General features: G+C 43.3%; 1 protein-coding gene across 2 annotated transcripts in view; it reads right to left on the bottom strand.

Annotated features, from left to right (window-relative positions):
- Window positions 1-27,531, bottom strand: part of ADAMTS20 (ADAM metallopeptidase with thrombospondin type 1 motif 20) — a 149,097-nt gene that overhangs the window by 14,603 nt on the left and 106,963 nt on the right. For both annotated transcript variants that reach the window (XM_060244939.1, XM_060244938.1), the window contains 10 exons: window positions 16,286-16,453; window positions 9,465-9,638; window positions 7,220-7,390; window positions 6,221-6,421; window positions 5,879-6,008; window positions 5,696-5,790; window positions 5,345-5,439; window positions 4,287-4,420; window positions 3,050-3,141; window positions 1,333-1,437 (listed from right to left, as the gene is read on the bottom strand). In XM_060244939.1, the coding sequence (XP_060100922.1) occupies window positions 1,333-1,437; window positions 3,050-3,141; window positions 4,287-4,420; window positions 5,345-5,439; window positions 5,696-5,790; window positions 5,879-6,008; window positions 6,221-6,421; window positions 7,220-7,390; window positions 9,465-9,638; window positions 16,286-16,453 (1,365 nt within the window). The remainder of the gene's footprint in view (window positions 1-1,332; window positions 1,438-3,049; window positions 3,142-4,286; window positions 4,421-5,344; window positions 5,440-5,695; window positions 5,791-5,878; window positions 6,009-6,220; window positions 6,422-7,219; window positions 7,391-9,464; window positions 9,639-16,285; window positions 16,454-27,531) is intronic.

Genomic DNA, 27,531 nt, shown 5'->3' on the forward strand with positions numbered 1-27,531 from the left:
ATGAATTCACTGATAACATTTATTTATTTATTTGGACTTCTAGGCTGCCCTTCCCTGCAAACAGGGCTCAGGGAGGCTTACATCAGAAGAAAACATAGTGATCTAAGTTAAGTTAAATCAGCATTAAAACAATACAGCTCAATATAAAAATAGATCCAAGATAGTGACTAATGTGAATTGAAACTGAAGCTCCCCAGAGTCTCTAATGGAAAAGTAAGAGGAAGTGGGAGATCTGAGAGCACCAGACTGCTCGCTGTCCCATCACTGTCCTCAGCCAAAGGCCTGGGGAACATCTCTGCCTTACAGGCCATGCAGAAAGGTAGTAAATTCTGCAGGGAGATGTTCTGTGGCAGAGAGCTCCACCAGATGGGGGCCAGGGCTGAGAAGGTCCTGGCCCTGGCCAAGGACAGCCAGATCTCTCTTGGGCTGGGGACCACTAGGAGATTTTTATTACCTGAGCATAACATTCTGTTGGGGCATACTGAGAGAGGCGGTTCTGAAAGTATGCAGGTCTCTGACCGCAAAAGGCCTTAAAGATCAAAACTGACACCTTGAATTTGATCTTGTACTCCACCAGATCCCAGAGCAGCTTTCACAGCACAAGATGGATATGGGCTGTCTGAGGGGTCCCTGTCAGAGGTCCCTGTTCTGAAGCAGCTGGAGCTTCTGGATCAGCTCCAAGGGAAGGCCCATGTAGAGCAAGTTACAGTAGTCTTCCTTTTGGAGGAAGACTTTGTAAATGACAGAGGATTGTGAAGAAAAAATGTGCACTTGACAATTCATTGGCAGTACATGAAATGTCTGAGAACCTGGAAAAAATGGAGGAAAGGACAAGCAAATCTAGGTATTAGCTGAAATACAGCTCCAAATCATTAGCTGAAATACAGCTCCAAATCTTTGTTATGAAGTTTGTTTCCTGAGCTGGATGACCCAGGCTAGCCTGATCTCATCAGATCTCAGCTGCTAAGCAGGGTAAGCCCTGGTTAATATTTGAATGAGTTATGCCAATAAAGGTTTTTGGAATTTGGAAATATTTGAATGAGAGGACACCAAGGAAGTCCAGGTTTTCTACTCAGAGGCAGGCGATGGCAAACCTCTGAATGCCTCCTGCCTTGAAAACTCTATGGAGTTGCCATAAGTTATATACAACTTGACAGCACTTTCCACCAACACCATTTCCTTTAGACCTTCCACTTATTCTGTTTTCTAAACTTTAAAAAAAAATTCTTTGCTGGTATAGCATCCTGTGTTTTGCTCTGGATGCTTCCCTGTTCTTAGTGAAGATTGCTACTCAATCTGAACAAAAAATCATTGATTAAAGAAATAACTTACCTGAGATTTATGTATCTGAATGGTAGCATAATTTCCCTGAGCAATCCATTTTGCAGTAGTAGATAGCCTCAGTCCAGTGCCTGCTAAATTAATGCCAAACTGCCCCTTTTCAGGTGGAGGGGGGGGGAAAGGATATACATCAGCTTCAGAACAAGTCTAACATGCATTGGTAATGTTATTGCATTGATTTCCTGGAGAAATGCAAGTTAAACGTATTTCACAACATAAAAGGTAGTGTCACAGGCATGGAGACAGATGGGAGTTGTTCAGGTACTTGTTCAGAATACACTCACATTTCTAGCTCCACTCTTAGCCTCATGGGCACAGTCTTGTTTCATGGTCATACCTAGTCAAACAAGTTTTGTAGATTTGTACAAAACTTTGCCAGCCCTGCTTTCCAGAGGCAGTCACGGGATGAGAGTATTACTGGGATAAACCTGTCAAACCATCTTTGATGCTCGGGGAAGGGGAGAACTATTCAGGATAAAATATAATTGATGAAGGTAAGCTGTGGTATCAGAAGAGGGCAGTATTGCACTATGAAACTGGAGATGTAAAGTGGCTGGAAGATCCAACAGAAAGAAGAATGAAAGTAGGAATTCCAGGAAAAAATAGGAACGTATTCTCTTTGTCGGACAGTAGGATGACTCCCATAATTCCTGACAAATGGAATTATCTACAGGATATGACTAACTCCCTGGCAGACTTGTAAATGAGAAATCAAATTACTAAATTCTGCAAATCATGGATATATTGAGTCATTGTGTTTGAAAAAATGTCAGAATCAGTTATAAAAGAAGGAGAAATAAAGCTGACAGGGGCTGAGAAAATTATTACACAGTTTATACAAAACAAATGAAGGACCTGGAAGGATTTGTGGGGAGAATCTCATCCCCCTGCTCCCGTATCTCTTCCTCCACTGTTTCTTCTTTCCCCTCTCCTGGCAGCTAAAATAGTTTCCCCTTTCCCTGCTTCCTTCTCTTTCCTACTAACCCACTGACCCTGTACCCACTCTCCTATCTTCATCTATATTTACTATTTATTTACTTCACTTATATCCCACCTTTCTCCACAACGGGGATCCAAAGCAGCTTAAGGATTCTCCTCTCCTCCATTTTAACCTCACAACAACCCTGTGAGGTAGATTAGGCTGAGAGAGAGTGACTAGCCCAGAATCACTCAGCAAGTTTCTATGACAGCATTGGGATTTGAACTTGGGACTCCCAGATATTCTGTAAACACAACACAACACTGACTTTTGTTGGGTGCTTTCTGCTGAATAGCATTACTGCTGGGCAGGGTCTCAAAGGCCACAACAGGCCTAGAAAGGGCGCTGCCCCCTCCACTTGCCTCTTACTGACAGAAACCAAGGCTTGAAAGCTGGAAATATTGTTTTCGTTGCCCTGCAATTGCCATAATGCCCACTGCAGAGGTCATTTCTCAGTATTTTTCTAAATATAGAAGCTTCTTGTATTATCTGGATGCTTAACCCACCCCTCCAGTTATTTTATTTTTGGGATTTCATATTTTTCTAGAAACCTGGCATTTTCCTTGAGTTTGTACAAATCTCTGTCTTGTCTGTTCATGGATCCAAGCTTCAGACTAAAGCATCCACAAATAGGGCTATATTGAGAATTAGATATATTGGTACTTAAAGCACTGAGTTATTAAAAATTAATTTATAAGATCCAGCCCCACCTCAATCCCTCCCATTTACCTGTGGGCATTTTGCAGCACTATAGCAGTCTCCAGCTGTAGCAAATGGAACAGGTTTCCCCAGTATTGTATGAGCAAACCGGAAATCAGTAGCTAGAAAGCAAGAGCAAAATTTTGTTATTACCAGATATTTATTTATTTATCGAATCATAGAATCATAGAGTTGGAAGAGACCTCCAGGGTCATCTAGTACAACCCCCTGCACAATACAGGAAACTCACAAATACCCCCCCCCCCTAAATTCACAAGATCTTCATTGCTTTCAGATGGCCATCTAGCCTCTGTTTAAAAACCTCCAAGGAAGGAGAGCCCACCACCTCCTGAGGGAGTCTGTTCCACTGAGGAACCACTCTGACGGTCAGGAAGTTCTTCCTAATGTTGAGATGGAAACTCTTTTGATTTTTGAAGTAGAGGCACCAAATTTTCAGCATATCATCTGATGACTCTCCTCAAAAATGCACTCCAAGTTTCAAATAGATTGGACCAGGGAGTCCAATTCTATGAGCCCCAAAAGAAGGTGCCTCTAACGAAGGGTCTGGGCTGCAAATGACCTCTGCAAAGAATGTGCAACCAGCAAAGGGTCTGGGCTGCTTTCACAGCCAAGTTCTCCTGCCTGCTCCCCCGCCCCCATTCAGCCTTAAAGACACAGACACACCACCTTTCCAAGTGGAGTCTGAAGCCTCCGGAGGTGGAAAGGCACATGGGGGCTGTGGGGGCGGGGCTTCCCTGCTGGTCAGCTGACTGGGAACGGAAAGGAGCCTGGGAAAGTGGGAAAACTCCCGCTGGGACCTGGGGATTGGCAAGCCTACTCTTGTCTCCATGACTGTTGCTCATATTTCTTGTGTTGGATGCATTTTAACAATATTTATTTTGTTAGAAAAGCATAGAATAATCATTAGTCCTATGATGAGTTCACATGTGCATGACTTCACCTTGGAAACAGCAACACCCATCACAGATTCAGCAACACAGATAGGGTCTAAATCTGGGAGGAGTGGGAGGAGGAAATTGGCAAATATCACCCTCACACACCAACAAAATTGTAGTTTCAATACCATAAATCTGCTATGCCTGCAGACCTGCATTTTTAAATCCAACCCTTTCTTTTTCAGTGGAAAACTGGGTGGTAAAGTATTTTAAAATGACACTACTAGATATTAAAATTCCACCAGTAAGAGTAACTCAATCATGGCAAAATAGTTTTTCATTAGATTCAAGCTACTATATTAAGGACTCACTTTTAATTTCCAAAGAATTGAGATCAAGTCTTATTTTTCTAAAAATAGTGTAGCCAGCTGCAGGATAGTCATTTCTACATGTACAGTCTTGCCGTCTACTTCCATTAAAAGGACACTCAAATGGATTTTGAAGTCTGCAAGTAAACATGTGTTAGTTTTGTTGTTTTTTTTTTGGGGGGGGGGGGGTTCAGCACATTTGGAAGCGTGCTGCATTGTAGAGCTGACACAGCTAAACAAAAAGCAAAATCCAGCCAAGTTACACACTTTAAAGTCTTTTTGATTTCAATAAAGAGATATGTGAACACATTGTTAATGCTCTCATTAAAAATAAATGAAATTTATTAATGTTATGGCTCAATAATGCATAGAACCTCTCCAGGTATAAGAGGGATGAACAAAACCAAGTGGTTTCATTCCACAGAGTTCTAGAGTAGCTCCGTCAAATCTTCAGAAGGATTTTACAATTTTCTCCAGGCAAATTGCTGGCCTTTTAGAACATGGTTGGTTTAAAGTATATGAGATGCAACCACTTACAGCGGCCACTTGCATGTCCCAGGAGCATCTGATGTCCAGCAGCAGGTTGAGAAAACATATTTATAAGGAAAATACAAACCCATAACTAGTTAACTGACTTTCAAGTATAGCGAAACCTTGGTTTTATTATTCATTCACTGGTCCTGACAGTTAATACCAGGCTCTCATGCACACCAATGATGCTTAAATTAAAAGCTGCAGAAGCCAATAAGCATTGATTGGCCCAATAAATACATAAATATTATACCACTTTCAATTACTTAGAACCTGAAGTACTAAAAGCTCATTCTTATAGTAACTCTGAAGGATAGTTCTGTAAGACTCCAGCTTAATTTTTCTATAATAAATTAACATAGTGACTCCTCTGAAATACAGAACTTATAAAATTGCCCAAAGTCAGTTTGTAAATCTGAGGTTGGGAGTTCAGAACTACACATATACATTTTGTCATGGCAAGTACAATTTTGTTACTAGCATATCAGATCAACACATTTGCTAATATCTCTTAAAACAAATAAGAGTACCGATATCCATATACTTCTGAAAAGTTATCTTCTTGCCCCTTCACCAGTGTTAAATATTCTTTGGGATTCTGAAGCCGCATGTCTGAACAATAGATCTACAAAATAAATTTGACAGCAACAACTCTGAATAACTTTTAGTCAAACAAGGCATTGTTCTATAGCAGTTCTCTAGACAAGCACATTAAAATACAAGAGCCCAGTAGCACCTTAAAAACTAGCAAAATTTGTGGCAGGGTATGAAAGTTCATACCCTGCTACAATTGTTTTAAGTCTTCAAGGCGCTACTGGACTTTTGTTCTTTTCTACTGCTGCAGACAACACAACTACCCATCTTGATCTACACTAAAATACCTTTATCATTCTTCCGTTAATGTTAAGCAGGTATTCACCATCCTTCCAAATCTTTTTATTCATCTGGATTTCTTTGCAGCTGGTTAATGTTTCACCTAAATAAAATAAAACAGTGATCTGTTATGAAAGAAATGTTCCCCTGGATTCCAAGGCAATACAGAATAACAGTGATCGATTACTTACAGTCTGTTGCACGGCAAATCCTTCTGGCTGATGGTTTGAAACGCGGTATACATAAGTCACTGGATGAAGCATTTTCTGTCATGCATTCTATTCTTCTTTCTTGTGTCCCCAGTCCACAAAGTGCTGAGCACTGAACAAAGACCACAAAGTTCACTCAGAACACCATAAGTAAAAGAACATTTTCTAAAAATTAATGCCAGTATTCCTTTTGGAGCAGAGTTGCTTTCCAGTGCCATCCTTAGCAGGATACACCCTTCTAAGCCCATTGACTTCATTGGACTTAAAAGCAGGTAAGTCTGCTTAGAATTGTGCTATAAATTCTTTATTTTTCAGAAAACGCACCTTACTCCATTTTCCAACCTTCCACGTTGAGGCATACAGGCAACCCCTAACATTGCATTTATTTGGTAATGGAGATAGCAACAGTGGACAGTCTTGGTAAGCTACAGGTTGCAAGCTGTAGCCATGATTATTCCAGGCATCACTGACTTCAACACAGAATGTCATCTTTTGTGCATGGTCACGATAACATCCAGTCGGACACTAAAATAAAAAAACTGTTGTCACAAAGGCACATAAACATTACTTTTTATGATATGCATGCTGACTCATAAATAAGTCCCACTACTTGTTCCATAGGAAGTGAATATAGGCTTGCAATCAAAATCTGTGTGGCTTCAAAATACTTTCAGGGGCCTGAAAGGTGGAGTAACTGAATAGTGTATCCTTGAGGAGAAAGTGCCAAAATTATACCATCAAGATCAATGCATTTTTCAGAAAAGAGATTCCATTCAATTGTGGGTATAAAAGTTGTTGATACCCCCAGTTTTGGGGTGACTTCTAACAACCCAAATCACAACTACCAAGTTCAGTCAAATTGAATTTCAAATTAATGGGGCTACAATTCTGTGCAAATGGAGGGTTGGGTCTGTGAGCTCCACTCCACCCATAAGACACAACTCTCATGCCTCATTTACCTGCTGAAATGCTGCTCCCAGGGTTTGGGGAATAAATAGGAACAAGATGGGCATGACATAGATTTCTGCAGTGGGAAAAGATTTTCTGCTTCTGCGTCTTACAAGAAGAGTCCTACATGCTTGTGTAAATTTTTTGAATTTTGAAAAAAGGCAGCGGGTGCTACCAGAAAGTGGCTACAATCACAAAATGTCTGCCACAAGGTAACACCAAACATAATATGATGGGAATTCAAAACTTCTTTTTTTCTGTTTCATTCAAAAGCCTGTTCAATTTATCTCCAGGCTTATATGTCACCATGGCAACCCCAAGTACCATACAGGAGATCACTAATTTACAAGCTTGATTATAAATGGATAAATTTACCTGTGATGTGTCTACTGTAATAACAATGTATTCACAGGGAATGTTTTTGCACTTCTTGGTAGATGAAGGTTTCATGGTTGTATTGCAGAAACTTTCACTCACTTGGATCCCATTTTGATTCACACACTTCACTGTTCGGTAAGTTCCCCTTGGTTTGCATGATGAGGAACACTGAAGGCAATAAGAACAGCATGTAGTCCTCTCCCATAGGAAAAAAGAAGGCTACATTGCTCAAGCTGGGTTTTTTCCCCCCAGAGAAGGTCCACTAAGTTCTACATGGCTTGTTGGAAAGAAGACATCCCCAGGAACTTTAGGCAATAAAGACATTTAGGAAAAAATTAATAATATTAATATTATTTTATTATTAATAATATTAATATTATTTTTATTAATAATAATATTAATATTATTTTATTAATAATAATAATAATAATAATAATAATAATAATAATAATATTTTTATTAATAATAATATTAATATTATTTTTATTAATAATAATATTATTAATTAATACTATTGAAATTAATAATATCACATTAGCTGATATATGTTCATAATAAATGAATGATGATGAAGAAAAATATTAATACTATATAAGTAGTATTTAATGCAAAAGCACAAAACAAGGATTTTCACACAAAGAACAAGGGACACTTTGAATATTATTATTAAGTCAAAGGAACAAAAGTGCCTCATTCTGTTCAAGACAAAGTATATGTTTAAAATCTTCTGTGATGGACCTGGCAGGCTTGCATCAGGAGCTTCAGCCTCTCCTGCGAAAATGCACCAGTTACATTAGGGAATTGTGGGGATTCTGACAGAAATTTGCTGCAAGAGGCCTGAATTTGGATAAGGCCATGGCTCTCTACCAAGAGAGATAAATGTATCTCACTACACCATGTTCTGGAAAGAAATCCGTAAGTGCTATTAGGGCAGGAAAAGACAGCTATGACACAAGTGTGTGTCTTCTTTTCTTCTTTATCAGGACCAACAACAGGTGAGGAAAATTGTAAGGGTAAAGTTGGAAGGATAAGGATTAACTGCCACTACTCCAGTGTCATGGCCAGATTCAAGTCTGTGTTAGAAGATCCTCAGTGTAACATGTAGAAGAAGAGAAAGTGTAAGAAATTGGCACTTCTTGTTCCCAATGTAGCGCTGAAATACCAGAAGCTACTCTGAATTAGTAACCAACATCCAGAAAAATAAAATGCATTTGTTCTGAGTTTTGCTTCAGCCAGGATGTCCACCAGATTGAGTCAGTAGGGACCATATCACTCCAGCCTTGGCCAGTATACACTGGCCACTATTAAAGGTGCTGGTGTTGACCTTTAAAGCCCTATGTGGTTTGGGACTAACATATCTGAAGGACTCTCTGTTCCTTTACAAACTTACCCAACAACTACAATCATTTTCCAGGGCCTGCTTCAAATGCCTCTTCCAGAGATTAGGCATGTGACAATGTAGGAGAGGTCCTCCTCAGGCATAATACCAAAACTTTGGAACTCTCTCCTCAGACAGACTCACCTGTCCCCTTTTATTGCCATTTTCTGCCAGTGAGTAGACTTTTTTTTTTTGTTTCATCTGGGATTCCCCCAGTGATCCCTCTTTCCACCCTGTTTTACTTGTCTTTATGCTGTTGTATGTTTATTTCAGCTTGATTTTAATGATCTGTTTGTGCTTGGTTTTAATAGTTGTTAAAATGTTTTTAATCTGTTAGCTCGTTTGGTGGTCTTGTTAAGGGCAGAAAGGCCCCAATGAGGGCAGAAATTTTTAAGTAAAACGAATGAATAATAGCACCTCCTGAATATAGCACCACATCTAGAAAAATGCTAAACTACATTTCAATATTGAGACCTTGATACTCTAAACACACGTGCATGTAGCACTGGCATTCTCAGTGCTGTAGACAAACTAAAAAGACTAATGAGAATATAGAAAGAAATGTAAACAATATATACACAAAAGAAAAACATTCAGATGGCGCTATTTATCATTTTAGCTATGCTGTTTTCCTCACTCATTGTTTTTTCTTACGAACTACTTCTATTTGTGACAATATAGAAAGAAGTGTAAACAATATATACACAAAAGAAAAACGTTCAGATGGCGCTATTTATCATTTTAGCTATGCTGTTTTCCTCACTCGTTGTTTTTTCTTACGTGACTACTTCTATTTCTATATGTCTGCATCAAATAGTTAAATGGTTAACAAAACCTAGCTAAGAAGTCCTTGAGTGTACTTACATTTTGCCATTCTTCAGTCAACCATTGGTACCATACACAAGCAGGGACTGAACAGGACCTCTTTCTAGGAGGTTGGGAAAGTTGATCACACATCAGTTCATTAACTGGACCAGTACCGCTCAGCCTGCAGTAAACATCCCGTTGCTGAATACCTTCCCCGCAAGTCACAGAACACTGAAATAATACAGAGAGGCAGACATATAGAGAGTTAAACCTCTCAGTAGTAATTAAAAACAGCACTTTCCATTATTTACATGTCACTTTTCTAACTTTTCCTTTAATGTAGGATCTGCATTATTGCTAGTGCCTTTTTATAGTGCTGCAGTGTGGTGACATCACAAACACTAACATTTTCAATAACAAAACATAAGTTATCTCACAAAAATGTTTACATGGTTTTCACTCTGAGGAACAATATTTTTCTCAAGTATTCCTTATGTACTACTGATTTGCAGAATGAAACATTGAGAAATAGCTGGAAACTTTTAAAAATCACATTGGATACATTCTGGCAATAAATTCTGTACCACAGAATTGTTATTCAAAATGGAAAGACATCGGAGCTGACCAGTGGTGGGATTCAAATAAATTAACAACAGGTTCTATGTCCTAATGACCATTTTAACTATATCAAAAGATATACCGAAAGGTAGTTTAATAATTCACGCATTAAATACTGCAATAAGAACAGTAAAAGAGGTAAAGACAACTAGATTATGTTTAAAGAAAGATTTATTGAAGATATTTCCATATTGGGAGTTCTGGCCCTCACATTTAAAGGGATGGCACACCTTTTCAATGCCTTCCTTTCATAGGAAATAATGAAGGATAAGGGCACCTTCTTTTGGGGCTCATAGAATTGGACCCCCTGGTCCAATCTTTTTGAAACTGGGAGGGTATTTTGGGGAGAGGCACTACCGTCCTCCACTGCAAAGACTGCCCATTTATACTCACTCTCTGTTTCCTATTACTCAGCCAGTTTTTGATCCACAAGAGGACCTGTCCTTTTACTTCATGACTCTCAAGCTTTCTAAGGAGCCTTTGATGAGGAACTTTATCAAAAGCTTTCTGGAAGTCAAGGTAAATAACATCTGTTGGGTCCCCTTGGTCCACCCCCTCAAAGAACTGTAACAGGTTAGTGAGGCAAGATCTTCCCTTACAGAACCCATCCTGAGTCTTCCTCAATAACCCGTGTTCATCAATGTGCCTGCTCATTCTGTCCTTGATAATGGTTTCTAACAACTTTCCCGGTATTGAAGTCAGACTGACTGGCCTGTAATTTCCCGGAAATCCTCTGGAACCCTTTTTAAAGATGGGGGTGACATTTGCTACCTTCCAGTTTTCAGGAACGGAGGCAGATTTCAATGAAAGATTACATATTTTTGTCAGAAGATCAACAAGTTCAACTTTAAGTTCTTTCAGAACTCTCGGATGTATGCCATCCGGACCTGGTGACTTATTAGTTTTTAATTTGTCTATCAGTTGTAGGACCTCCTCTCTTGTCACCTCAATCTGACTCAGGTCTTTCAACACCCCTTCCAAAATTAGTGGTTCTGGAGCGGGCAAACACTTCTCGTCTTCCACAGTGAAGGCAAAAAATGCATTCAACTTCTCAGCCATTTCCCTACCCCTGATGTAGCCCATCTTTGTATTCAGGTACTCATGATGTTATACATGGTTTACTAGCCTTCCCCTTTAAATCTGCACAACCTTGTGCAGTAGGTGGGGCTGACAGACACAGCACCATCCTTAGGAGATCTAACTCAGACTCTCACGCAGGTCTATGCAACTGGGCTGCATAGGGAAATGGCTTTAGGATTGCACTGATAGTGACTGATTGAAATCAGCCTGTGAGTTTTGCAGGAATCTGACCTTCAGTCTTCCCAGTCCAGAATTCTGATTGCAACAAATCTTGGCTTCTTCTTCTGGCCAATTAAATAAAACACGATTGCTCCTAACTTTGAACAATTTGAACAATTGCTTTGAACAATTTTGAGGAAGAGAAGAAGAAGAAGAAAAAGAAGACCATAGATTTATACCCCACTCTTCTCTCTGAATCAGTCTCAGAGTGGCTTACAATTTCCATTATCTTCTTCCCCCACAACTGACTCCCTGTGAGGTAGGTGGAGCTGAGAGAGCTCTTCCAGAAGCTGCTCTTTCAAAGACAACCTCTGCAAGAACTATAGCTGATCCAAGGCCATTCCAGCAGCTGCAAGTGGAGGAGTGGGGAATAAAACCCAGTTCTTCCAGACAAGAGTCCACACACTTCACCACCACAACAAACTGGCTCTTGATAGAAAGGATAAACAGGATAGAAACCTGGTAAACTAGTCACTAACTGCTGTTAATACACCTATGTCCTTAGTAATGTTTGATTTTTTCCCTCTTCAGTGTTGGATCCAACCATTTTCTCGCCATAAATACCAACAACTGTCCTTAACAATATAATTCCCAGGGTCCTGGGTGGGACGTGCCAAAAAAGTACCTTTTCAGGTTCAGGTATATTGGACTGGGAATATATTGGTAATTCCAATATTCCTGAATTCCAGATACCTGTATGGTAATTGGATTTGGAGGGGCCCCCCCCCCCCATTTCCAGTTTTTTTCAGGACCATTATTCTGTATGGGGAATGGCTGGGGAAATGGAACAGTTGTTTTGAAAGATTTCCAGGTGGCCGGGGGAGTTGTTCTTAGAAGAAGAAGAAGATATTGGATTTATATCCCGCCCTCCACTCCGAAGAGTCTCAGAGGGGCTCACAATCTCTTTTCCCTTCCTCCCCCACAAAAAACACCCTGCGAGGTGGGTGGGGCTGGAGAGGGCTCTCCCAGCAGCTGCCCTTTCAAGGACAACCTCTGCCAGAGCTATGGCTGACCGAAGACCATTTCAGCAGGTGCAAGTGGAGGAGTGGGGAATCAAACCCAGTTCTCCCAGATAAGAGTCTGCACACTTAACCACTACACCAAACTGGCTTTTAGAGGCACAAGCACCACAATTGCAGGGAAGCTGCTGGTGCCTGTCCTTTCAATCAGTGGCTCCCAACCTTTTTGGCACCAGGGACCAGTTTTGTAGCAGACAATTTTTCCACGGACTGTGGGGGGTGGTGCAGGGGTTCTTGCTGCCCCAGGCCACCCTGCTCCCATGTCCCTGCCCCCATGGGGGTCTTTAAATACGGGGGAGACTGGGGCTGCTTCTGGCCACCTCCCCTGGAAGGGGAGGCAGCCTCAGAGCGAGGCCACACTGCCTCTTTCGTCCACCACCGTCTTTGGAGTGAGGCTGTGTGGGTGGGCAAAAGGGGTGGTGGAGCAAGCCTGCTCTCCTCTATGCCTGGGAAGCAGGGCTTGGAGGAGAGCACACGCCGCTGATCCATCCCACCGCTCTCAGCTTCCCAGATCTGTGACCCAGGAAGCCAAGAGTGCTGTCCCTGTGCAGCCTGGATACTAACACACCACGGACCGGGACCTGTCCATGGCCTGGGGGTTGGGGACCCCTGCTTTAAATAACCCCCAAGTATCAAGTCGATTGGACCAAGGAGTGAGTCCAATTTTATGGGCCTCTGAACATTATTTCCAGTGGAAAGGGGGACAGAAAACCCTGCAAGCTGCTTCCAGGGCAACCCCCCCCCCCATGTCTGCAAGTAGGAATCACTGACAGACAGTGAGTTCAGCAGAACTTCTACAGAACTCAGTAATCCCAGAGGAACCACAAGCCAATGTGTCAAGCCAGAGAACCAAAATCAAACCAGAGAATCTTGCAGTGGAACCTGAAGCGGGGTGGGGGTGGGAGGTTCAAGCCCGTTACAACCAGTGTACAGACTGCTATGGAAGTGTCAAACTCATTTTGTTATGAGGGCCGAATGTGACATAAAGGAGACCTTGTCTGGCTGGGCCATGTCAGGCTGGGCCATGTGTGTTCCTATTTAAAGATTAGGTAGCAAAGATACAAACTTTATAAAGGACACAAACACAAATATATTTCCTAAAAAACTTAAAACATGCTAAAAGCATTAGCACTTGTTGGTCTTAAAGGTGCTTTCTTTGTATTTCTCCCACGGGATCCAGGGAACTGGGCAAAGGAAGCTCTGGCTCTTTCCTTCCCCAGGGGACTGGGGGGGGGAGCCTCAGCAAATAGAAGGAAGAGAGGCTTCACTCAGTATCTCTGCTGTGCGATTGAGGGATCCTGGCAAAGCAAGCTATTCCTCCTCCTTCCTCCCCAAGGGAGGAGCCTCAGCCAATGGAGAAAATAGAAGTTTTGCTCTGCAGTTCCTGTGCAATTGAGGGAGCCTTGCAAAGCAAGCTGTTATACAGAAAGGAGAAAGAAGGAAGCAGATGACAGTCAGTTGCTCAGGGGCCTGATAGGAGCCCTCCGAGGGCCTGATTCGGCCCCCAGGTCAGATGTTTGACACCCCGGCTTTGCAGAATGAAGTGTCACTCTGGCAATGTGAGCTTAAAAGGCTGGCCTCCCTAAAAAAGCAGTGTGCCAACCAAAGCTGGTTATACAAGCTTGAGCAAACACGGGTGGAGGACTCACATGTCCAGGCAGAGGGGTTTTTTTTACCATCACCTGAAAGCTACTACAGTTGGGGCACCCAAACGCATGCCACAGAACCCATCTGAACAGATCAACCGTTGGCTGGGGAAAAGCCCGGCTATCAAGCCTTGTTTTGCATACATGGCAACACGCTCCAATATTTATCTCTTTGCAAAAAGAAAAATCTGTCACCTAATTTGACTGCCATTTGCAAAAAAACCAAACAAGCCCGACGCCCCCACAAGCGTTTGCAGCCCACAGACCTTCGCCTACTCATCCCTCCAGGAATGAAAGTGGGCAGGGCTTCCTGACTCCGCGAGCGCGCACGAGCGAACGGAGCCCTTCTTTGCCGAGGGGCATGCCGGGTCTGGTAGTCTTTCAAGCCTCCTGCCTGCTGCGCTACCGAGCGCAAGGACTACGAGTCCCAGAAGGCGCCGCAGTGGTTAGCTTGAGCTGCTTTTTCCTCGGTGCCTGGGTTTTAATCACACGTGGGAGTGGTGAAGCTGGAAGGGGCTGGAGGGAGTGAGACGCAATTCCTGGCAGGGCGCGCGTCTAACTTGTTCGCTTGGGCTTTTTTGCAGTCTGGTGGGGAAAAGAAACTGGTGAGTTTTAGGCACTTAGAGGGGAAAGTCCCCATTGATCCGAGGGTGCCCGACCAATAAACGGTTCTATAGAACCGATAGCGCATTAGGTAACGGTTCCATAGAACTGGTGAGAACTTGCTGAATCCCACCACTGAATCTAGGACTTTGTTCATTTGGTCTACTTTGGCCCTCTCATCAGGGGGTGGGGGGGAGTTGATTATCTTAACCAGGCATATTGTCATTACCAAACCACTACCCATAACTCTGCTATAGCAATCTGCTCTATGGCGTGCTGCACTTAATTGTTGTTCGCTAAGCCTTTGGCCCTCTAATCTATAGCGCCTTTTCCAAAGGCTTTTTGTCTTCAGATACTAAATCAGAAAATGGGGACAGCCTGTCCCAAATCAGCATCTGGTACCTGCCCAAAATCAGATACTCTTCAGCCTATAGCCCCAAAGGAGTATATCTTCCTGTCTAGTAACTCTAATTCCCCCCTTGTCCTTGTCCATGGGCGAAGAGCTTGATCCAGACTACCCTCAAGCTGGAAGAACTTCTGCTATCATGTAGTTCACCTTTGGGTGTCGGAATAAATATTTTCCTGTGTCCTTTTTAATATATTTTTTTGAGATTTTTGAGGAATTCAGTACAGAGGCGAGTTTAATCCAGGCATTCATGGCTATGTCTTGCATCCCTTGTGTGAAAAGAAGTGCCACAGGACCAGATTGTGGCAAATAAACACCTCCTTTCATAAGAAATAATAGGATCAGTTGATTTGGGTTCTGTTCAATGTTCTCTCTAAGCTGCAGAGTCTTGTGAGCAAAAATTCTGTGAGCTACTGGTATTAAAGTTGTGAGCTACTGGCTTTAAAGTTGTGAGCTACTGCATAAATTATTGTGCTCTGGGTCCATCCTTCCTGAACTAAGACAAAAATATGTGAGCTGGAGGCTAAAAATATGTGAGCTAGCTCACGCTAATTCCGTTTAGAGGGAACACTGGTTCTGTTGACACATATTTTAAATTAAGGATTTTTGTCATGCATGTAATTTGCTCAAAATAGAGCTTTAAATCCTCTGATGGTGAAGGTGCAGCTGAAATGATCTGAGACTCAGGGTTGGGAGCCCTATCAAAATAACTCTCTGCATCAGAGTATTTGTCCCGTTTGTGCCTGCACAGAAGCCATGACAATGAAAATGGATCTTTCAGGTATCTCAACTCCAAACCATCTAAGGTTTAAAGGTTTAAATTTAAAGCTCAGGAAGTTATAGTAACATTACATTGTGCTTCAAGTCAACTCCAGTTTCACAGCCTATAGTCCAGTATTGCCTAAATACTGCCTCATGCATAAAATGGGTACAAATTAGCTGAAACCAAGAACTTATGTCTCACTGATTTCAACAAGAAATAGTTTATTGCCTACTTAACTTTCCCAATTAGATCATTAGATCTTAAGTGGGCTTCTGCATCTATGTAATATCTTGAGCAAGCACTATCCTTTGGGAGAACAAAACTTCAGCATACTCAGAAGAAATACCATATTAAGCCAAAAGGAAAATCCACTCCGTCCCCACCCCCCTCCATCAGGTGTGCTGTCAAGAGTGGCTCTTGTTCAAATTTGCAGTGATGTGTACCAGATTTTAGGAACTCTGACTGTTCAATTTAATAAGTGATATGTTCTGTCCATTATACTTAGTAAAACAAGCTTGAAATACCTCCTTCCACTTGCTGACTTTCCATACAGGACACCTGGTAGTTCTGCAAGCTTTGTGAGTTCGTGGCTTCTTTAAATGTCTGCATGCATGGTCCCCTAGTTGAGTTTGGAAGTTGTTAACACAGAACACATCACGATACTTTAAACCCTTCCCGCAGGACACAGAGCACTGTGTATAAAAAAAGAAGTAATTTGAAAAAATTATTTAACTTTAACATTTAAAACCATTTAAAACATAAACAATTATTTGGTAGATTATATTTGCTACTATATGGCAAATAAATACCGCTATTAGGCTAGAGAGTCGTGGAGTAAAAGGACAGGTCCTCTTGTGGATCAAAAACTGGCTAATTAATAGGAAGCAGAGAGTGAGTATAAATGGGCAGTCTTCACAGTGGAGGAAGGTAAGCAGTGGGGTGCCGCAGGGCTCAGTACTGGGTCCCATGCTCTTTAACTTGTTCATAAATGATTTGGAGTTGAGAGTAAGCAGTGAAGTGGCCAAATTTGCGGATGACACTAAATTGTTAAGGGTGGTGAGAACCAGAGAGGATTGTGAGGCACTCCAAAGGGATCTGTTGAGGCTGGATGAGTGGGCATCAACGTGGCAGATGAGGTTCAATGTGGCCAAGTGCAAAGTAATGCACATTGGGGCCAAGAATCCCAACTACAAATATAAGTTGATGGGTTGTGAACTGGCAGAGACTGACCAAGAGAGAGATCTTGGGGTCGTGGTAGATAACTCACTGAAAATGTCAAGACAGTGTGTGATTGCAATAAAAAAGGCCAACACCATGCTGGAAATTATTAGGAAGGAAATTGAAAACAAATCAGCCAGTATCATAATGCCCCTGTATAAATAGATGGTGCGGTCTCATTTGGAATACTGTGTACACTTCTGGTCACCGCACCTCAAAAAGGATATTATAGCATTGGAAAAAGTGCAGAAAAGGGCAACTAGAATGATTAAAGGGTTGAAACACTTTCCCTATGAAGAAAGGTTGAAATGCTTGGGGCTCTTTAGCCTGGAGAAACGTTGACTGTGGGGTGACATGATAGAGGTTTACAAGATAATGCATGGGATGGAGAAAGTAGAGAAAGAAGTACTTTTCTCCCTTTCTTACAATACAAGAACTCATTGGCATTCAATGAAATTGCTGAGCAGTCAGGTTAAAACGGATAAAAGGAAGTACTTCTTCACCCAAAGGGTGATTAACATGTGGAATTCACTGTCACAGGAGATGGTGGCAGCTATAAGCAAAGCCAGCTTTAAGAGGGGATTGTATAGAAATATGGAGCAGAAGTCCATCAGTGGCTATTTGCCACTGTATATATATGTGTGTGTGTGTGTATACATGTGTATATGTATGTATGTAGGTAGGTAGACAGACAGACAGACCGACAGACAGACAGACAGACAGACATATATTGGCCACTGTGTGACACAGAGTGTTGGACTGGATGGGCTATTGACCTGATCCAACATGGCTTCTCTTATGTTCTTCTGTTCTAGTACTCTTTTTCAACAGTGACCAGGAAACTCAGAAGCAAGGTATGATGGCAACAGACACCACCAGTTGTTTGTTACAGGGATATGACACCCTCTACCCACCTTATCTAATCCTTTAAAAATCCATTTAAAGATATAATACAGACAGCTATTTGCTGAATTGGAACTTCACATGGCTTGTATGTAACCACTTGATAAGCCATTTCATTCATTGTCCTGTCAAGAACGGAGGGCAACTTTATGATTTTATGCAGGGCTCATTTTGTAGCAGGAGCTCCTTTATGTATTAGGCCACACACCCTTGATGCAGCCAGTCCTCCAAGAGCTTACAGTAGGCCCTGTAATAAGAGCCCTGTAAACTCTTGGCGGATTAGCTACATCAGGGGTGTGTGGCCTAATATGCAAAGGAGCTCCTGCTACAAAATGAGCCCTGATTTTATGCACTTGAGCAAAAATGTGTGGTATCAGGAGTACAGCATTGTTTCCTTCATTGCATAGAAAATGGTGCTCTGTATTCAAAGGGTTATTCAAATAGAATTTCAATAGGAGGAGAAAACAACATGTCCATATTGGTTCTGTAATTCTCTCCACAAACAACAATTTTCAGAATACGTTCTGTACTAGGGTTCCACTGTGGGGGTAACCGGGATATTTTACTTTTCAAGACAACTCACTTCAGGCATTAAATTAGCTTTGCAGAGCTAAAAACAGTTGTGTGTGTTCTGAATGACTGCTTTATGTTGTATACATTAGAGTTTTTCAGAGAAATGTCGGATTGGACTGTCTACACTCACACATTTAGTCAGTGCTTTTTTTGTAGAAAAAGCCCAACAGGAGCTCATTTGCATATTAGGCCACACTGCCTGGCCTGGGAGCACATGGCTGCTGCATGGTGGGGCCAGGCAGCGCTCTGCTCCTGTGGGCTCCTGCAGAAAAAAAAGCCCTGCATTTGGTGATGATTAGGGCTCTAACCCAATAAAGCTTATGCCAACAAGAAATGCTTTAGTAGGGATGGGCATGAACTGGTTCATGAACTAAAGCTTGTGACACATTTTGGCAGTTCATTCTTTGTGAAGTCAAGTTTGTGGCAGGTCACCAGGCACAAACTTTCCACAACAACTTCCAAGCTGTCTGTGGAGGTTTGTGCCAACTTTTGAGTGGAGATATTCCCAGACAAGTCATCTCTACTCAATCAACTTGCAGGAAACATAGAGGAGCATCTGGGGGAGGTCCCTTGCAACCTTGATGTCTCTAGCTTGCACAGGACCCATTCTATACCCTCCTGGACCTTGGTCATTTTGAGGTTCAGGAATGTATAGAAAGGATTCTGTGCAAGCTGGAGACATCAGCCCTTTCTATACTTCCTGCCTGCAGTGGCTTTGACCCACTCCAAATTTTGCTTTGACTCTTGAATAGTCCAGATTTTTCCTCCTGGTCTTTCTACATTCCCAGCTTGCTCCTCTATTTCATTCATTTATGCCATTAGGAAGGGAGAAGAACACCCTTTCTCATCTCTAGCTCACTTGCAGCACAATCCAGAGGGGGGGGGTGGAAAATCTTTTGGGAGCAGACAAGCCACTACATGGGCGCAGGAAGGGTTTGCCCCGATGTACAACCGGCGCCGCCACAGCGAGGGGGATTTACGTGGGTGAGGGGCCGCCCGAGCGCAGCTTCGCCCAAGGGCAGCGGCGCCTGAGGGCTGTGCCCGAGCGTGGGCGGAATGAGGCGGGGCATGGTGTTCAGACAGAGGAGGGGGTGGAGTTGGGGGCGTGGCTAGGCTTAAACAGCTTCCTGAGCAGTTTGGCAGCTTCCTGAGGAGTTTGACACCCCCCCCCCGAGAGGCACAACTTTACACCGGCAAAAATAGCGGCGTGTCCCGTAGGCACTCATTGAAACCAAAATCAAAGGTCGCCTCCACTGCTGCGGAAGCTCGCAAACCCCTTAGGAAGCAGCGTGATTGCCTTGCCAATCCCCTTGCGTCTCAGGCTGACGAGCCCCCTCCCTGGCACCCAATCGCAGTCTTCCCCCTCCTAGAAATACTTCCGCTCTGTCCTCTCACAACTCAGTTGTTAGGGAGAGAAGTGCATGGTGGGAAGTTCTGCCTACGAGCTCCCAGCCATACAGACTTAGAGTGAGGGACAGGCAGGCACGTTGGTGATGGGGTTTGCACCGCGCAGTTGCTTTGACAGTATCTTTGACTTGTGAGGGGGAGAGAGAGGTCTCTCCCCTGGGGCTAACTGCTCTTGTGTCCAGGTCTCCACAGGTTCCGAGCTCCCAGAGGTTCTGCATGCGAAGACTGTTGCCCATGGCTGGGTAAGTTCCACTGTTCCCCCCCAGCCTCCCCCTCCCCTAGCTCTCGACCGCTTGGCATGTGTGCATCTCTGGCACTTGAACCAGGCAGTGGGCTCCAGCAGGGAGCACTTGCTGACCCCGATCCCCTATGCTGCTGCCTGCTCCCTTCACTTGGTCTGCTCTCTGCCACGTTCCCAACCCCTGGCAGGGCACAGTGTGTGTGTGTGTGGCAGCTGCCCTGTTGCGGGGAGGTGGTTCAGAGACTGTCCCTTTAAGAGAGCGCCTGGCAGAAACGCAGCCTGCTCTTCCAGCCGCCACCCCTGCAGGTGCTCTTGATCTCTATCTCCGTTTTGCAGGTGGGAGTCCAACAAAGAGGCTTCTGCATGTGTCGCTCCACCGCCCCCCCCACTCCCTCAGCTGTTTCTGCCCGCCACTTGGAATGGAGCCTCACCCACGGTGAGACTGCCCAGTGCATGCCAGGGAGACTGTTGCACTCTGTTCTGGAAAAATAAAGTATGAGCTGTGCCCTCTGCTGTCTCTCCTGCTTGGCATCTGCTGCACGTTCTCTGGGCACCCCCCCCCATCAGTGGCCTCTTCGAGGGAATGCCTGGGAGGGTGGGCAGACTTGGTTTTGGGGGGGGATGGTCTATGAGCCGCCATGATGCCCCCTGCATGGCTGGAAAGGGGAGGGGAGTGCTGCCCCTTAGCCTGCCCGGGCTGACAGCCTACCTGACCCCACAGGGCTGTTGTGCGCAGGGCACTAAGGGGGGGTGGATGAAGTGGACTCAGAGTTCTGCAGCTGATGCACACGCACTCTGAGTTCTGCGGCCCCGGGGGAGGTGTTCTGTGCACATGGCAGGGGGCGTCAGGGCAACACAGGGGGTCTCTGGGTGGGGGGTGTCTGCTGATGGGCTGGGTATTCCCAGACACACATTCCAGCCGCTGTCTATGACAACACTTGGTACTTCCTGCTTGTCTGCCTGCCATTGGCAGAGTCTTTGACAGTGGGAGGGTGTGAGGGGATTGACGGCTTCTCCATGGTCCCGTGTGGCCCTGTCTCGCCCCCACCCCTGCCTCGCCACCAAGCCAGGCTTCTCATGCACACATGCCCAGCCTCACTCCTGTTCCCTCTCCATGTTGGTGGGACGTCTCTCCTTTGACTGTGATGGTCTGCCCATCACTGGCTCCATTCTCTGTTTGGGGGCGGGTTGGGGATGGCTATCAGCCTCTCTGAGGCCACTTCTCCCCATCCCTGACTGTCATGAGCTGCGATGCATGCGCCAGGACTGGCCAATGAGGGGGAGAGTGGTGTGGCCCTCCGCTCCGGCTGCCACCGCCTCACGTGCCTACGCCAGCGGCGTTGCCATGGTGACTGTCTCCCTCATGACAAGGTACGCCTTACCCCTCCCCACGCTCCAGCATGCCGAAGTCCACAGGAAGTCTACTAGCAGTGCGGCAGCTACGCCGTGGCCAGCCGTCACTTATGTCTGGATTGGACTGCCCCTGGCTCTCTGGCTCTCACACACAACCAGGCAGACTCTGCTCTCCATTTTTTTTTTCAAACTTCAAGCAAAGGAGGGGATGGGAATCTTTCTTGCCAGGGTGAGCATCCAGCAAGTTGTAATGCTTGAATTTATACCAAGCATGCTTTTCAGCACACTTTTTAAAATGAAGTAAATAGCACACAAAAAGCTTTCTTTAGAAAATCTCTCTGCTGTTGAAGTTGCACCATTTTCTTTTTACAGTGGCACAAAAAATCCCAAGCAGTCTTTTCCCCTCATGATGTATTACATTTCCCAGCAGGCATTGGGTGAGGGGAGGAGATGCATCCTGTAGGGTGAAAAATGGCACAACATTGCTAGAGGTAAGCACTGTGAGGAAACATTTATAGTTCAGGAAAGTTTGGAATTTGACCAAAGGCAAATGAAAGGAACACACAACAGCACTTTTGAGCAATTGATGGCATCTTATAATCATTTCAACTCCTTCTGCTCCCATATAGACACACCACATGTGTGCAGGTGGATGGCAATTAGTGCAGATGGGGAAGACAATATAAATTGCACACAACAAGCAATGCAAAACAGTGCAGAACAATGCAAGGCAATGCAGGGAAAGGGGAGGCCAAGTAAGTAGATTGATCTTTGCTGCCTCAACAATAGGCCTGGTGAAACATCTTCATTTTACAGGCCCTATGGAACTGCATTAAGTCCTACAGGGCCCAGATCTCAACAGGGAGAGCGTTCCACCATGCCAGCACCAGAGCCAAGAAGGTTCTGACTCTGGTTGAGGCTATGCAAATATCTTTAGGGTCAGGGATCACCAGCAGTCCAACAAGTGCAGTGCTTTTCTGGGGACATACTGGGATAGACAGCCCTGAATGTATGTTGGTTCCAAAATGCATAGGGCTTTAAGGGTCAAAAACAAAACCTTGAACCTGACCTGGTATTCAACTTGAAGCAAGTGCAGCTGGCAAAGCACCGGAAGTATATGTGTTCTTAATGGTGTACCTGTCAGAAAACAACCTGCTGCATTCTGGACCAATCTCAAGGGTAGCCCTGCACAGAGTGAGTTGCAGTAGTCCAGCCTGGAGGTGGCCATTGTATGGGTCACTGCGGCTAGATCAGGGCCGGTGCATGGGAGTAAGCCATGTAGGCGGCTGCCTAGGGCACCGCATGGCCTATGGGGCACCTCTAGGCACCCATCCCCACATGCCAGCGGGACTGCTCAGCTTCCCCAGGCCGCAGGGAGGCAGAACGACCTGGCATTTGCATGCCGGGCTCCCTGAGAGGAGCCCAGCATGCAAACAGGGCCTATTCCAGCCCCACTTCACCTCCCTGCATCATGGGGAGGTGAAGAAGGGTCAGGCATTTGCTCGCCGGGTTCCCCGAGTGAAGCCCGGCATGCATACTGGGCCAGATCCGGCCCTGCTTCACCTCTCTGTGCCGCGGGGAGGCAGAGCGGGGTTGGTTGCTGGGTTCCCCAAGAGGGCCAGATCCAGGGACCTTTAAAAAAACTACACTCTTTGGAGGCTTCCAAGGAAGCCTCCAAAGAGTGTAATGGAGGGGGGGAAAGCAGCCTCATGATGATGTCACAAAAAAAGAGGGAGGTGGAAGGATGGGTGGCATGGCGCAGGGGTCTGTCTCTGGCGGCAGAACCCTTAGCGCTGGCCCTGGGCTAGATTGGGGCGGGGGAGGGAGGTAGGAAGCCAGTTGCCTGATCTGGCAGAGATGAAAAATGCAGATCTGGCAACATTTGTGACTTGGGCCTCCATAGATAACAAGGTGTCCAATGTCACACCCAAACTCTTGACAGTTGTTAACAGTGCCCTATCAAGAAATAGGAGTTGGATCTCCATTCCCACCCACCCCTTGACCCAGGCACAGGACCGATACATTTGGGATGCTTAAACGTACCCCCCAAAATACCGATAAAGTATTTTTTTTAAAAAAAAAAAGACTTTTAAAAAATATTTTATTTCAATAGAAAAATATACATGATAAAGTGTTTTCCACATATATTTTCAGTTTGGGTAGAGCCAAATGCACATTCCTACTTAATACTCACTGAGGCCAACATTACATGTTATGATTTTTAATTTGTAGTGTCTGGGTATTTTGCTTTTGCAAAATCAGTTTCCTTGGTCAAGGTATGTAGACCAAGCAAATTGATTTTGCCAGAATTAACATATTTTTATTTTTAGCAAATGAAAATATTCATAAGGCTGCTAATGCAAAGCCCATACTTAGTTCTAAGCCTCATTGAAATTTGTGGGATTTACTCCTTTTAAAATATGGTTAGGACTAGTGATGTGATTGTTTTCTTAGGTTAATTTTTTTCAAACACTAAAGGCTTTGTCTTGCGTTACACTCAGAGGGTGTTAGGCTGAGAGGGGGAAGCATCCATGTGAAAGATATAAAATAGTCCCTACAAGTTATTCTTCTCTTTTATGTAAGTCCTTGAGTAAGATGAGACAGAGAATCTGCCACTTTTGCAGACCTTATCATTATAAAGACATTCCAAAGAGCAGCTTTAGAGGGATTAAGTATCAAAGCATCCCATTGATAAGCTTTACATTAAAGTCTTTAAACTGTAAACGGAACTTGATAAATGGTGGCACTTAAATAAAAGGCTAAGCAGATGCTTGAAAGAAAGCTCTAACATATATTCTTTATAATCTAAAGGCTCCTCCTCTTCTTTTTTTAGCAAATGAACCATAATGCACACCAAATAATTTCACTTCCCTGTCAAACATATCAAAATGAAAATAAATCCATTGTCATGGGATGCACCTCCTTTCTCAATCAGTTCTACCTTCGTAATACTGGGTATTCTGTACTATACACCATTCTTTTACCTGTATTGGTGGTTTCTCCCATGTCAAAACTATCCACTGAAGGTGACAACATCAAAGTAAGAATATTTGTCTGATTTTGCTTACATTGTGGTTTCATTTCAAGACATGCCAGGTCTACTCAGTAACTTTTAGTATAATTAGAAACACAGGATGCAAGCTGACATAAAGCACTTGTAAATCTCATTATTTTTAATAGAATTATGCCTGATTTTAAATATGTCCATCTGAAATCAAAAAAGTTGCAATTCTAAAATCGTCTAACTGAATAAAATGAGACTTGAATAGAACTGCCAAGGATAACTAACAAAATTGCTTCACATTGGGAGGATCACATTCTAGTAAGATAAAGAACTACTAGTTACTCATTAATACTTGTTTAAAATAGTTTTAAAATTTATAATCTATAAATATTTTAAATGTTGTATGCCAAGTTGGCCATACATATCATTGAAAAAAGCATTCTAATACTTTAAATTTTTGAAAGAAGGCAAATCCATCTTTGATAAAATGGGTCCTAGTGTTGTGACTTTGCTGTTTGCAAAATGGTTGTTTATTTTTGTTGTATTTTTAAATATAAATTTAAGATACACAGAATTGAAAATATGCACCATGTTGAACCGGTTGGTTTGGGGTGTTTTTACTGTATAGCATAATGACAAAGAGTATACAAAAACAGACTATGTATAACATGATGGCATAGGAATTGAGGAAGATCAAAAGAAAAACTTATTTGATTTCAGGTAAGTTACAGGGCTATAGCAGCAGGGGTGGCACAGGGGTGGTGCCCCCTATAGAATCTGCAACACCTCCACCCAATCTTCCCTTCAGCAAAAGGGAAGATTGGGTGGGGACGCTGAATATTCTATAGAGGGCACCACCCCTGTGCCCCCCCCGCTGGCTATGGCCCCAGTAAGTAATAGTAAAACAGTGTTGGAAGGAAGAAGGACAACAGAAAAGAATCAACAACTGTGAAAAATATAGGAAAGAAACAGCTGTAGCTACCACCAGCTGTGTAGATGAAAAAGTATGTTTTAATTCCCTGCGTATTTTAATATCAGTCAGAAGCAAAAAGCTTCTTCGGAAAAAAATTTGGCTAATTGGATGTTTGCCCATTTCTCACATTTTTACCAGGCAGTTAGTACAGTAAAAAATTTATTACAGAACTAGCAGCTGACTGAAACAAGTTTGTTTTAAGCAATGGTTAACTCACTAATCTGTTTAAACAGTTACACTACATTCATTAGGGATCTGAGAAATGTATGTCAATTTCTTCCCTGTAAGTTATTTTGCTTGTTTTTGTTCTTTCTCCCTTCCTCCAAGGGATTCCATACCATACCAAACCTTTAATGGCATAACAGTTGCAAATAAAAATACACAGAATGTAAAAATTTAAACATTGGAAATAAAATCAAAATGAAACCAAGCTTACAGATGCATTCATACATGGTCAGATTTCAATTTAAGGATGTCAGCCAAAAATTTTGCCACAGCCTCGCTAACCTCCCCCTTAGTATCGTTCAATAAATAATAACAGGGTGGCAGAATAGACAAATCTGGGGAGAAAGAAAGCTTGCAAAATAAATCTTTACAGAGATTATGATAAAAGGAAGAATCAAGCAATCTATTCTGAATTGAGTCGAGAATATTCGCTCCACAGAAACAGAGTCTATGCCTAAAGGGACTCGATGATATCTCCCTTGTAAAACTTTGGAGGGAAACGCATTTAGTCTAGCCAGCATAAATGCCCTGCGATGACTTGGAATGGTTAAGTCTGATAGATAATGGGGCATTTTGCCACAGAAAGCATAAAGACCTAAGGAAGCTGGGGAGCAAATATAAGGGTCTGTTGGACGTAGTTTCGTTTCCTCCAACTCCCACAGTATCAATTTAATACATCTGAAGAAATATGACTCATCAGAAGTAAAAAAAGATCATCAACCTCTATCCCCAACTGGTTACGTTTGGACATAAGCACTGCTGACCAGGATGAAATATATGGGTCTCTTTTCATACAACCAAGAAGACTGTTAGGATCTGTTCTAAAGTGAATTTTAAGCCAGAATTTAAACACTGCAATCCAGGCTTTTGTCTCCACCAAAGACTGACCCACTTCAGAGCAGAGAGCAAAGTAGGACACACATTTTGGCATACCAAGAATTTGTCTAAAGAATGAGGCTTGAATGCCCTCCACTTTCCTGGTAAATGCTGAGATCCATATAGGGATACCATAGAGAATTTGGGCTAGCGTTTTAGCTTTGAACACCTTAATTGCTGTCAGAACTAATTGGTTGCCCCTTGCAAAGAAAAACTATTTAATTTGAGCAACCAAACATTTAGCCAAGTTGACAGTCATACCACCCTGAACACATCGTCCAAGAGATTCAAAACACTATACACAATAGTTCTGCAAGGTAGATTGCAGCTGACTTACAGAGACTCCTCACAGGATTTTCAAGGCAAGAGATAAATAGTTTGCTATTCCAGTGGTTTGCCTATGCAAACTTCTTTTGTGGTCTTTGTGGAAGTCTTACAAACTAACTAGGCTGACCATGCTTAGCGTCTAATGAGATCAGAGCTACCCTGAGACATCCAGGGGAGGGCACAAGGAAGATTAGGCTGCAATAAAATGACTCATCTAAGATCACCCAGTAAGCTGCATGGGAATGCAAACCTAGGCGGCTGAAGTGGCTCAGCTGCATTAGAAGTGGCTCAGCTGCATTAGAGGAAGGTGCTTGGAGCTGGGACAGAACTGCTGACAAGTGGAATTTACAGGGAAGTCAAGATAAAGAGAATGAATTTTGAAATGGATTGCAGCAGCATGGCTGGTGAGGGAGCCAAGGCAGTGGTGTGTAATGTCTGTAGGATGTTTGTATTTCTACCTGACTAGCAGCAATTACACTTGCAGCAAGTGTAAATTAGTATCCCGGCTGGAGAAGATACGGGGACTGGAAGCACAATTGTCCACACTACAGTGTATAAAGGAAGGTGATGATTTTTTTTATAGAACCCATGAAGCGCTTTTGAAAGGACAACAGGAGGAAAAGGAAGTGGTGTCTCAGCAATTGGGAAAAAACCCAACACACGAGGAGGG

The sequence above is a fragment of the Heteronotia binoei genome, chromosome 8 (genome assembly GCF_032191835.1).
Source record: "Heteronotia binoei isolate CCM8104 ecotype False Entrance Well chromosome 8, APGP_CSIRO_Hbin_v1, whole genome shotgun sequence".
NCBI lineage: Eukaryota > Metazoa > Chordata > Lepidosauria > Squamata > Gekkonidae > Heteronotia > Heteronotia binoei.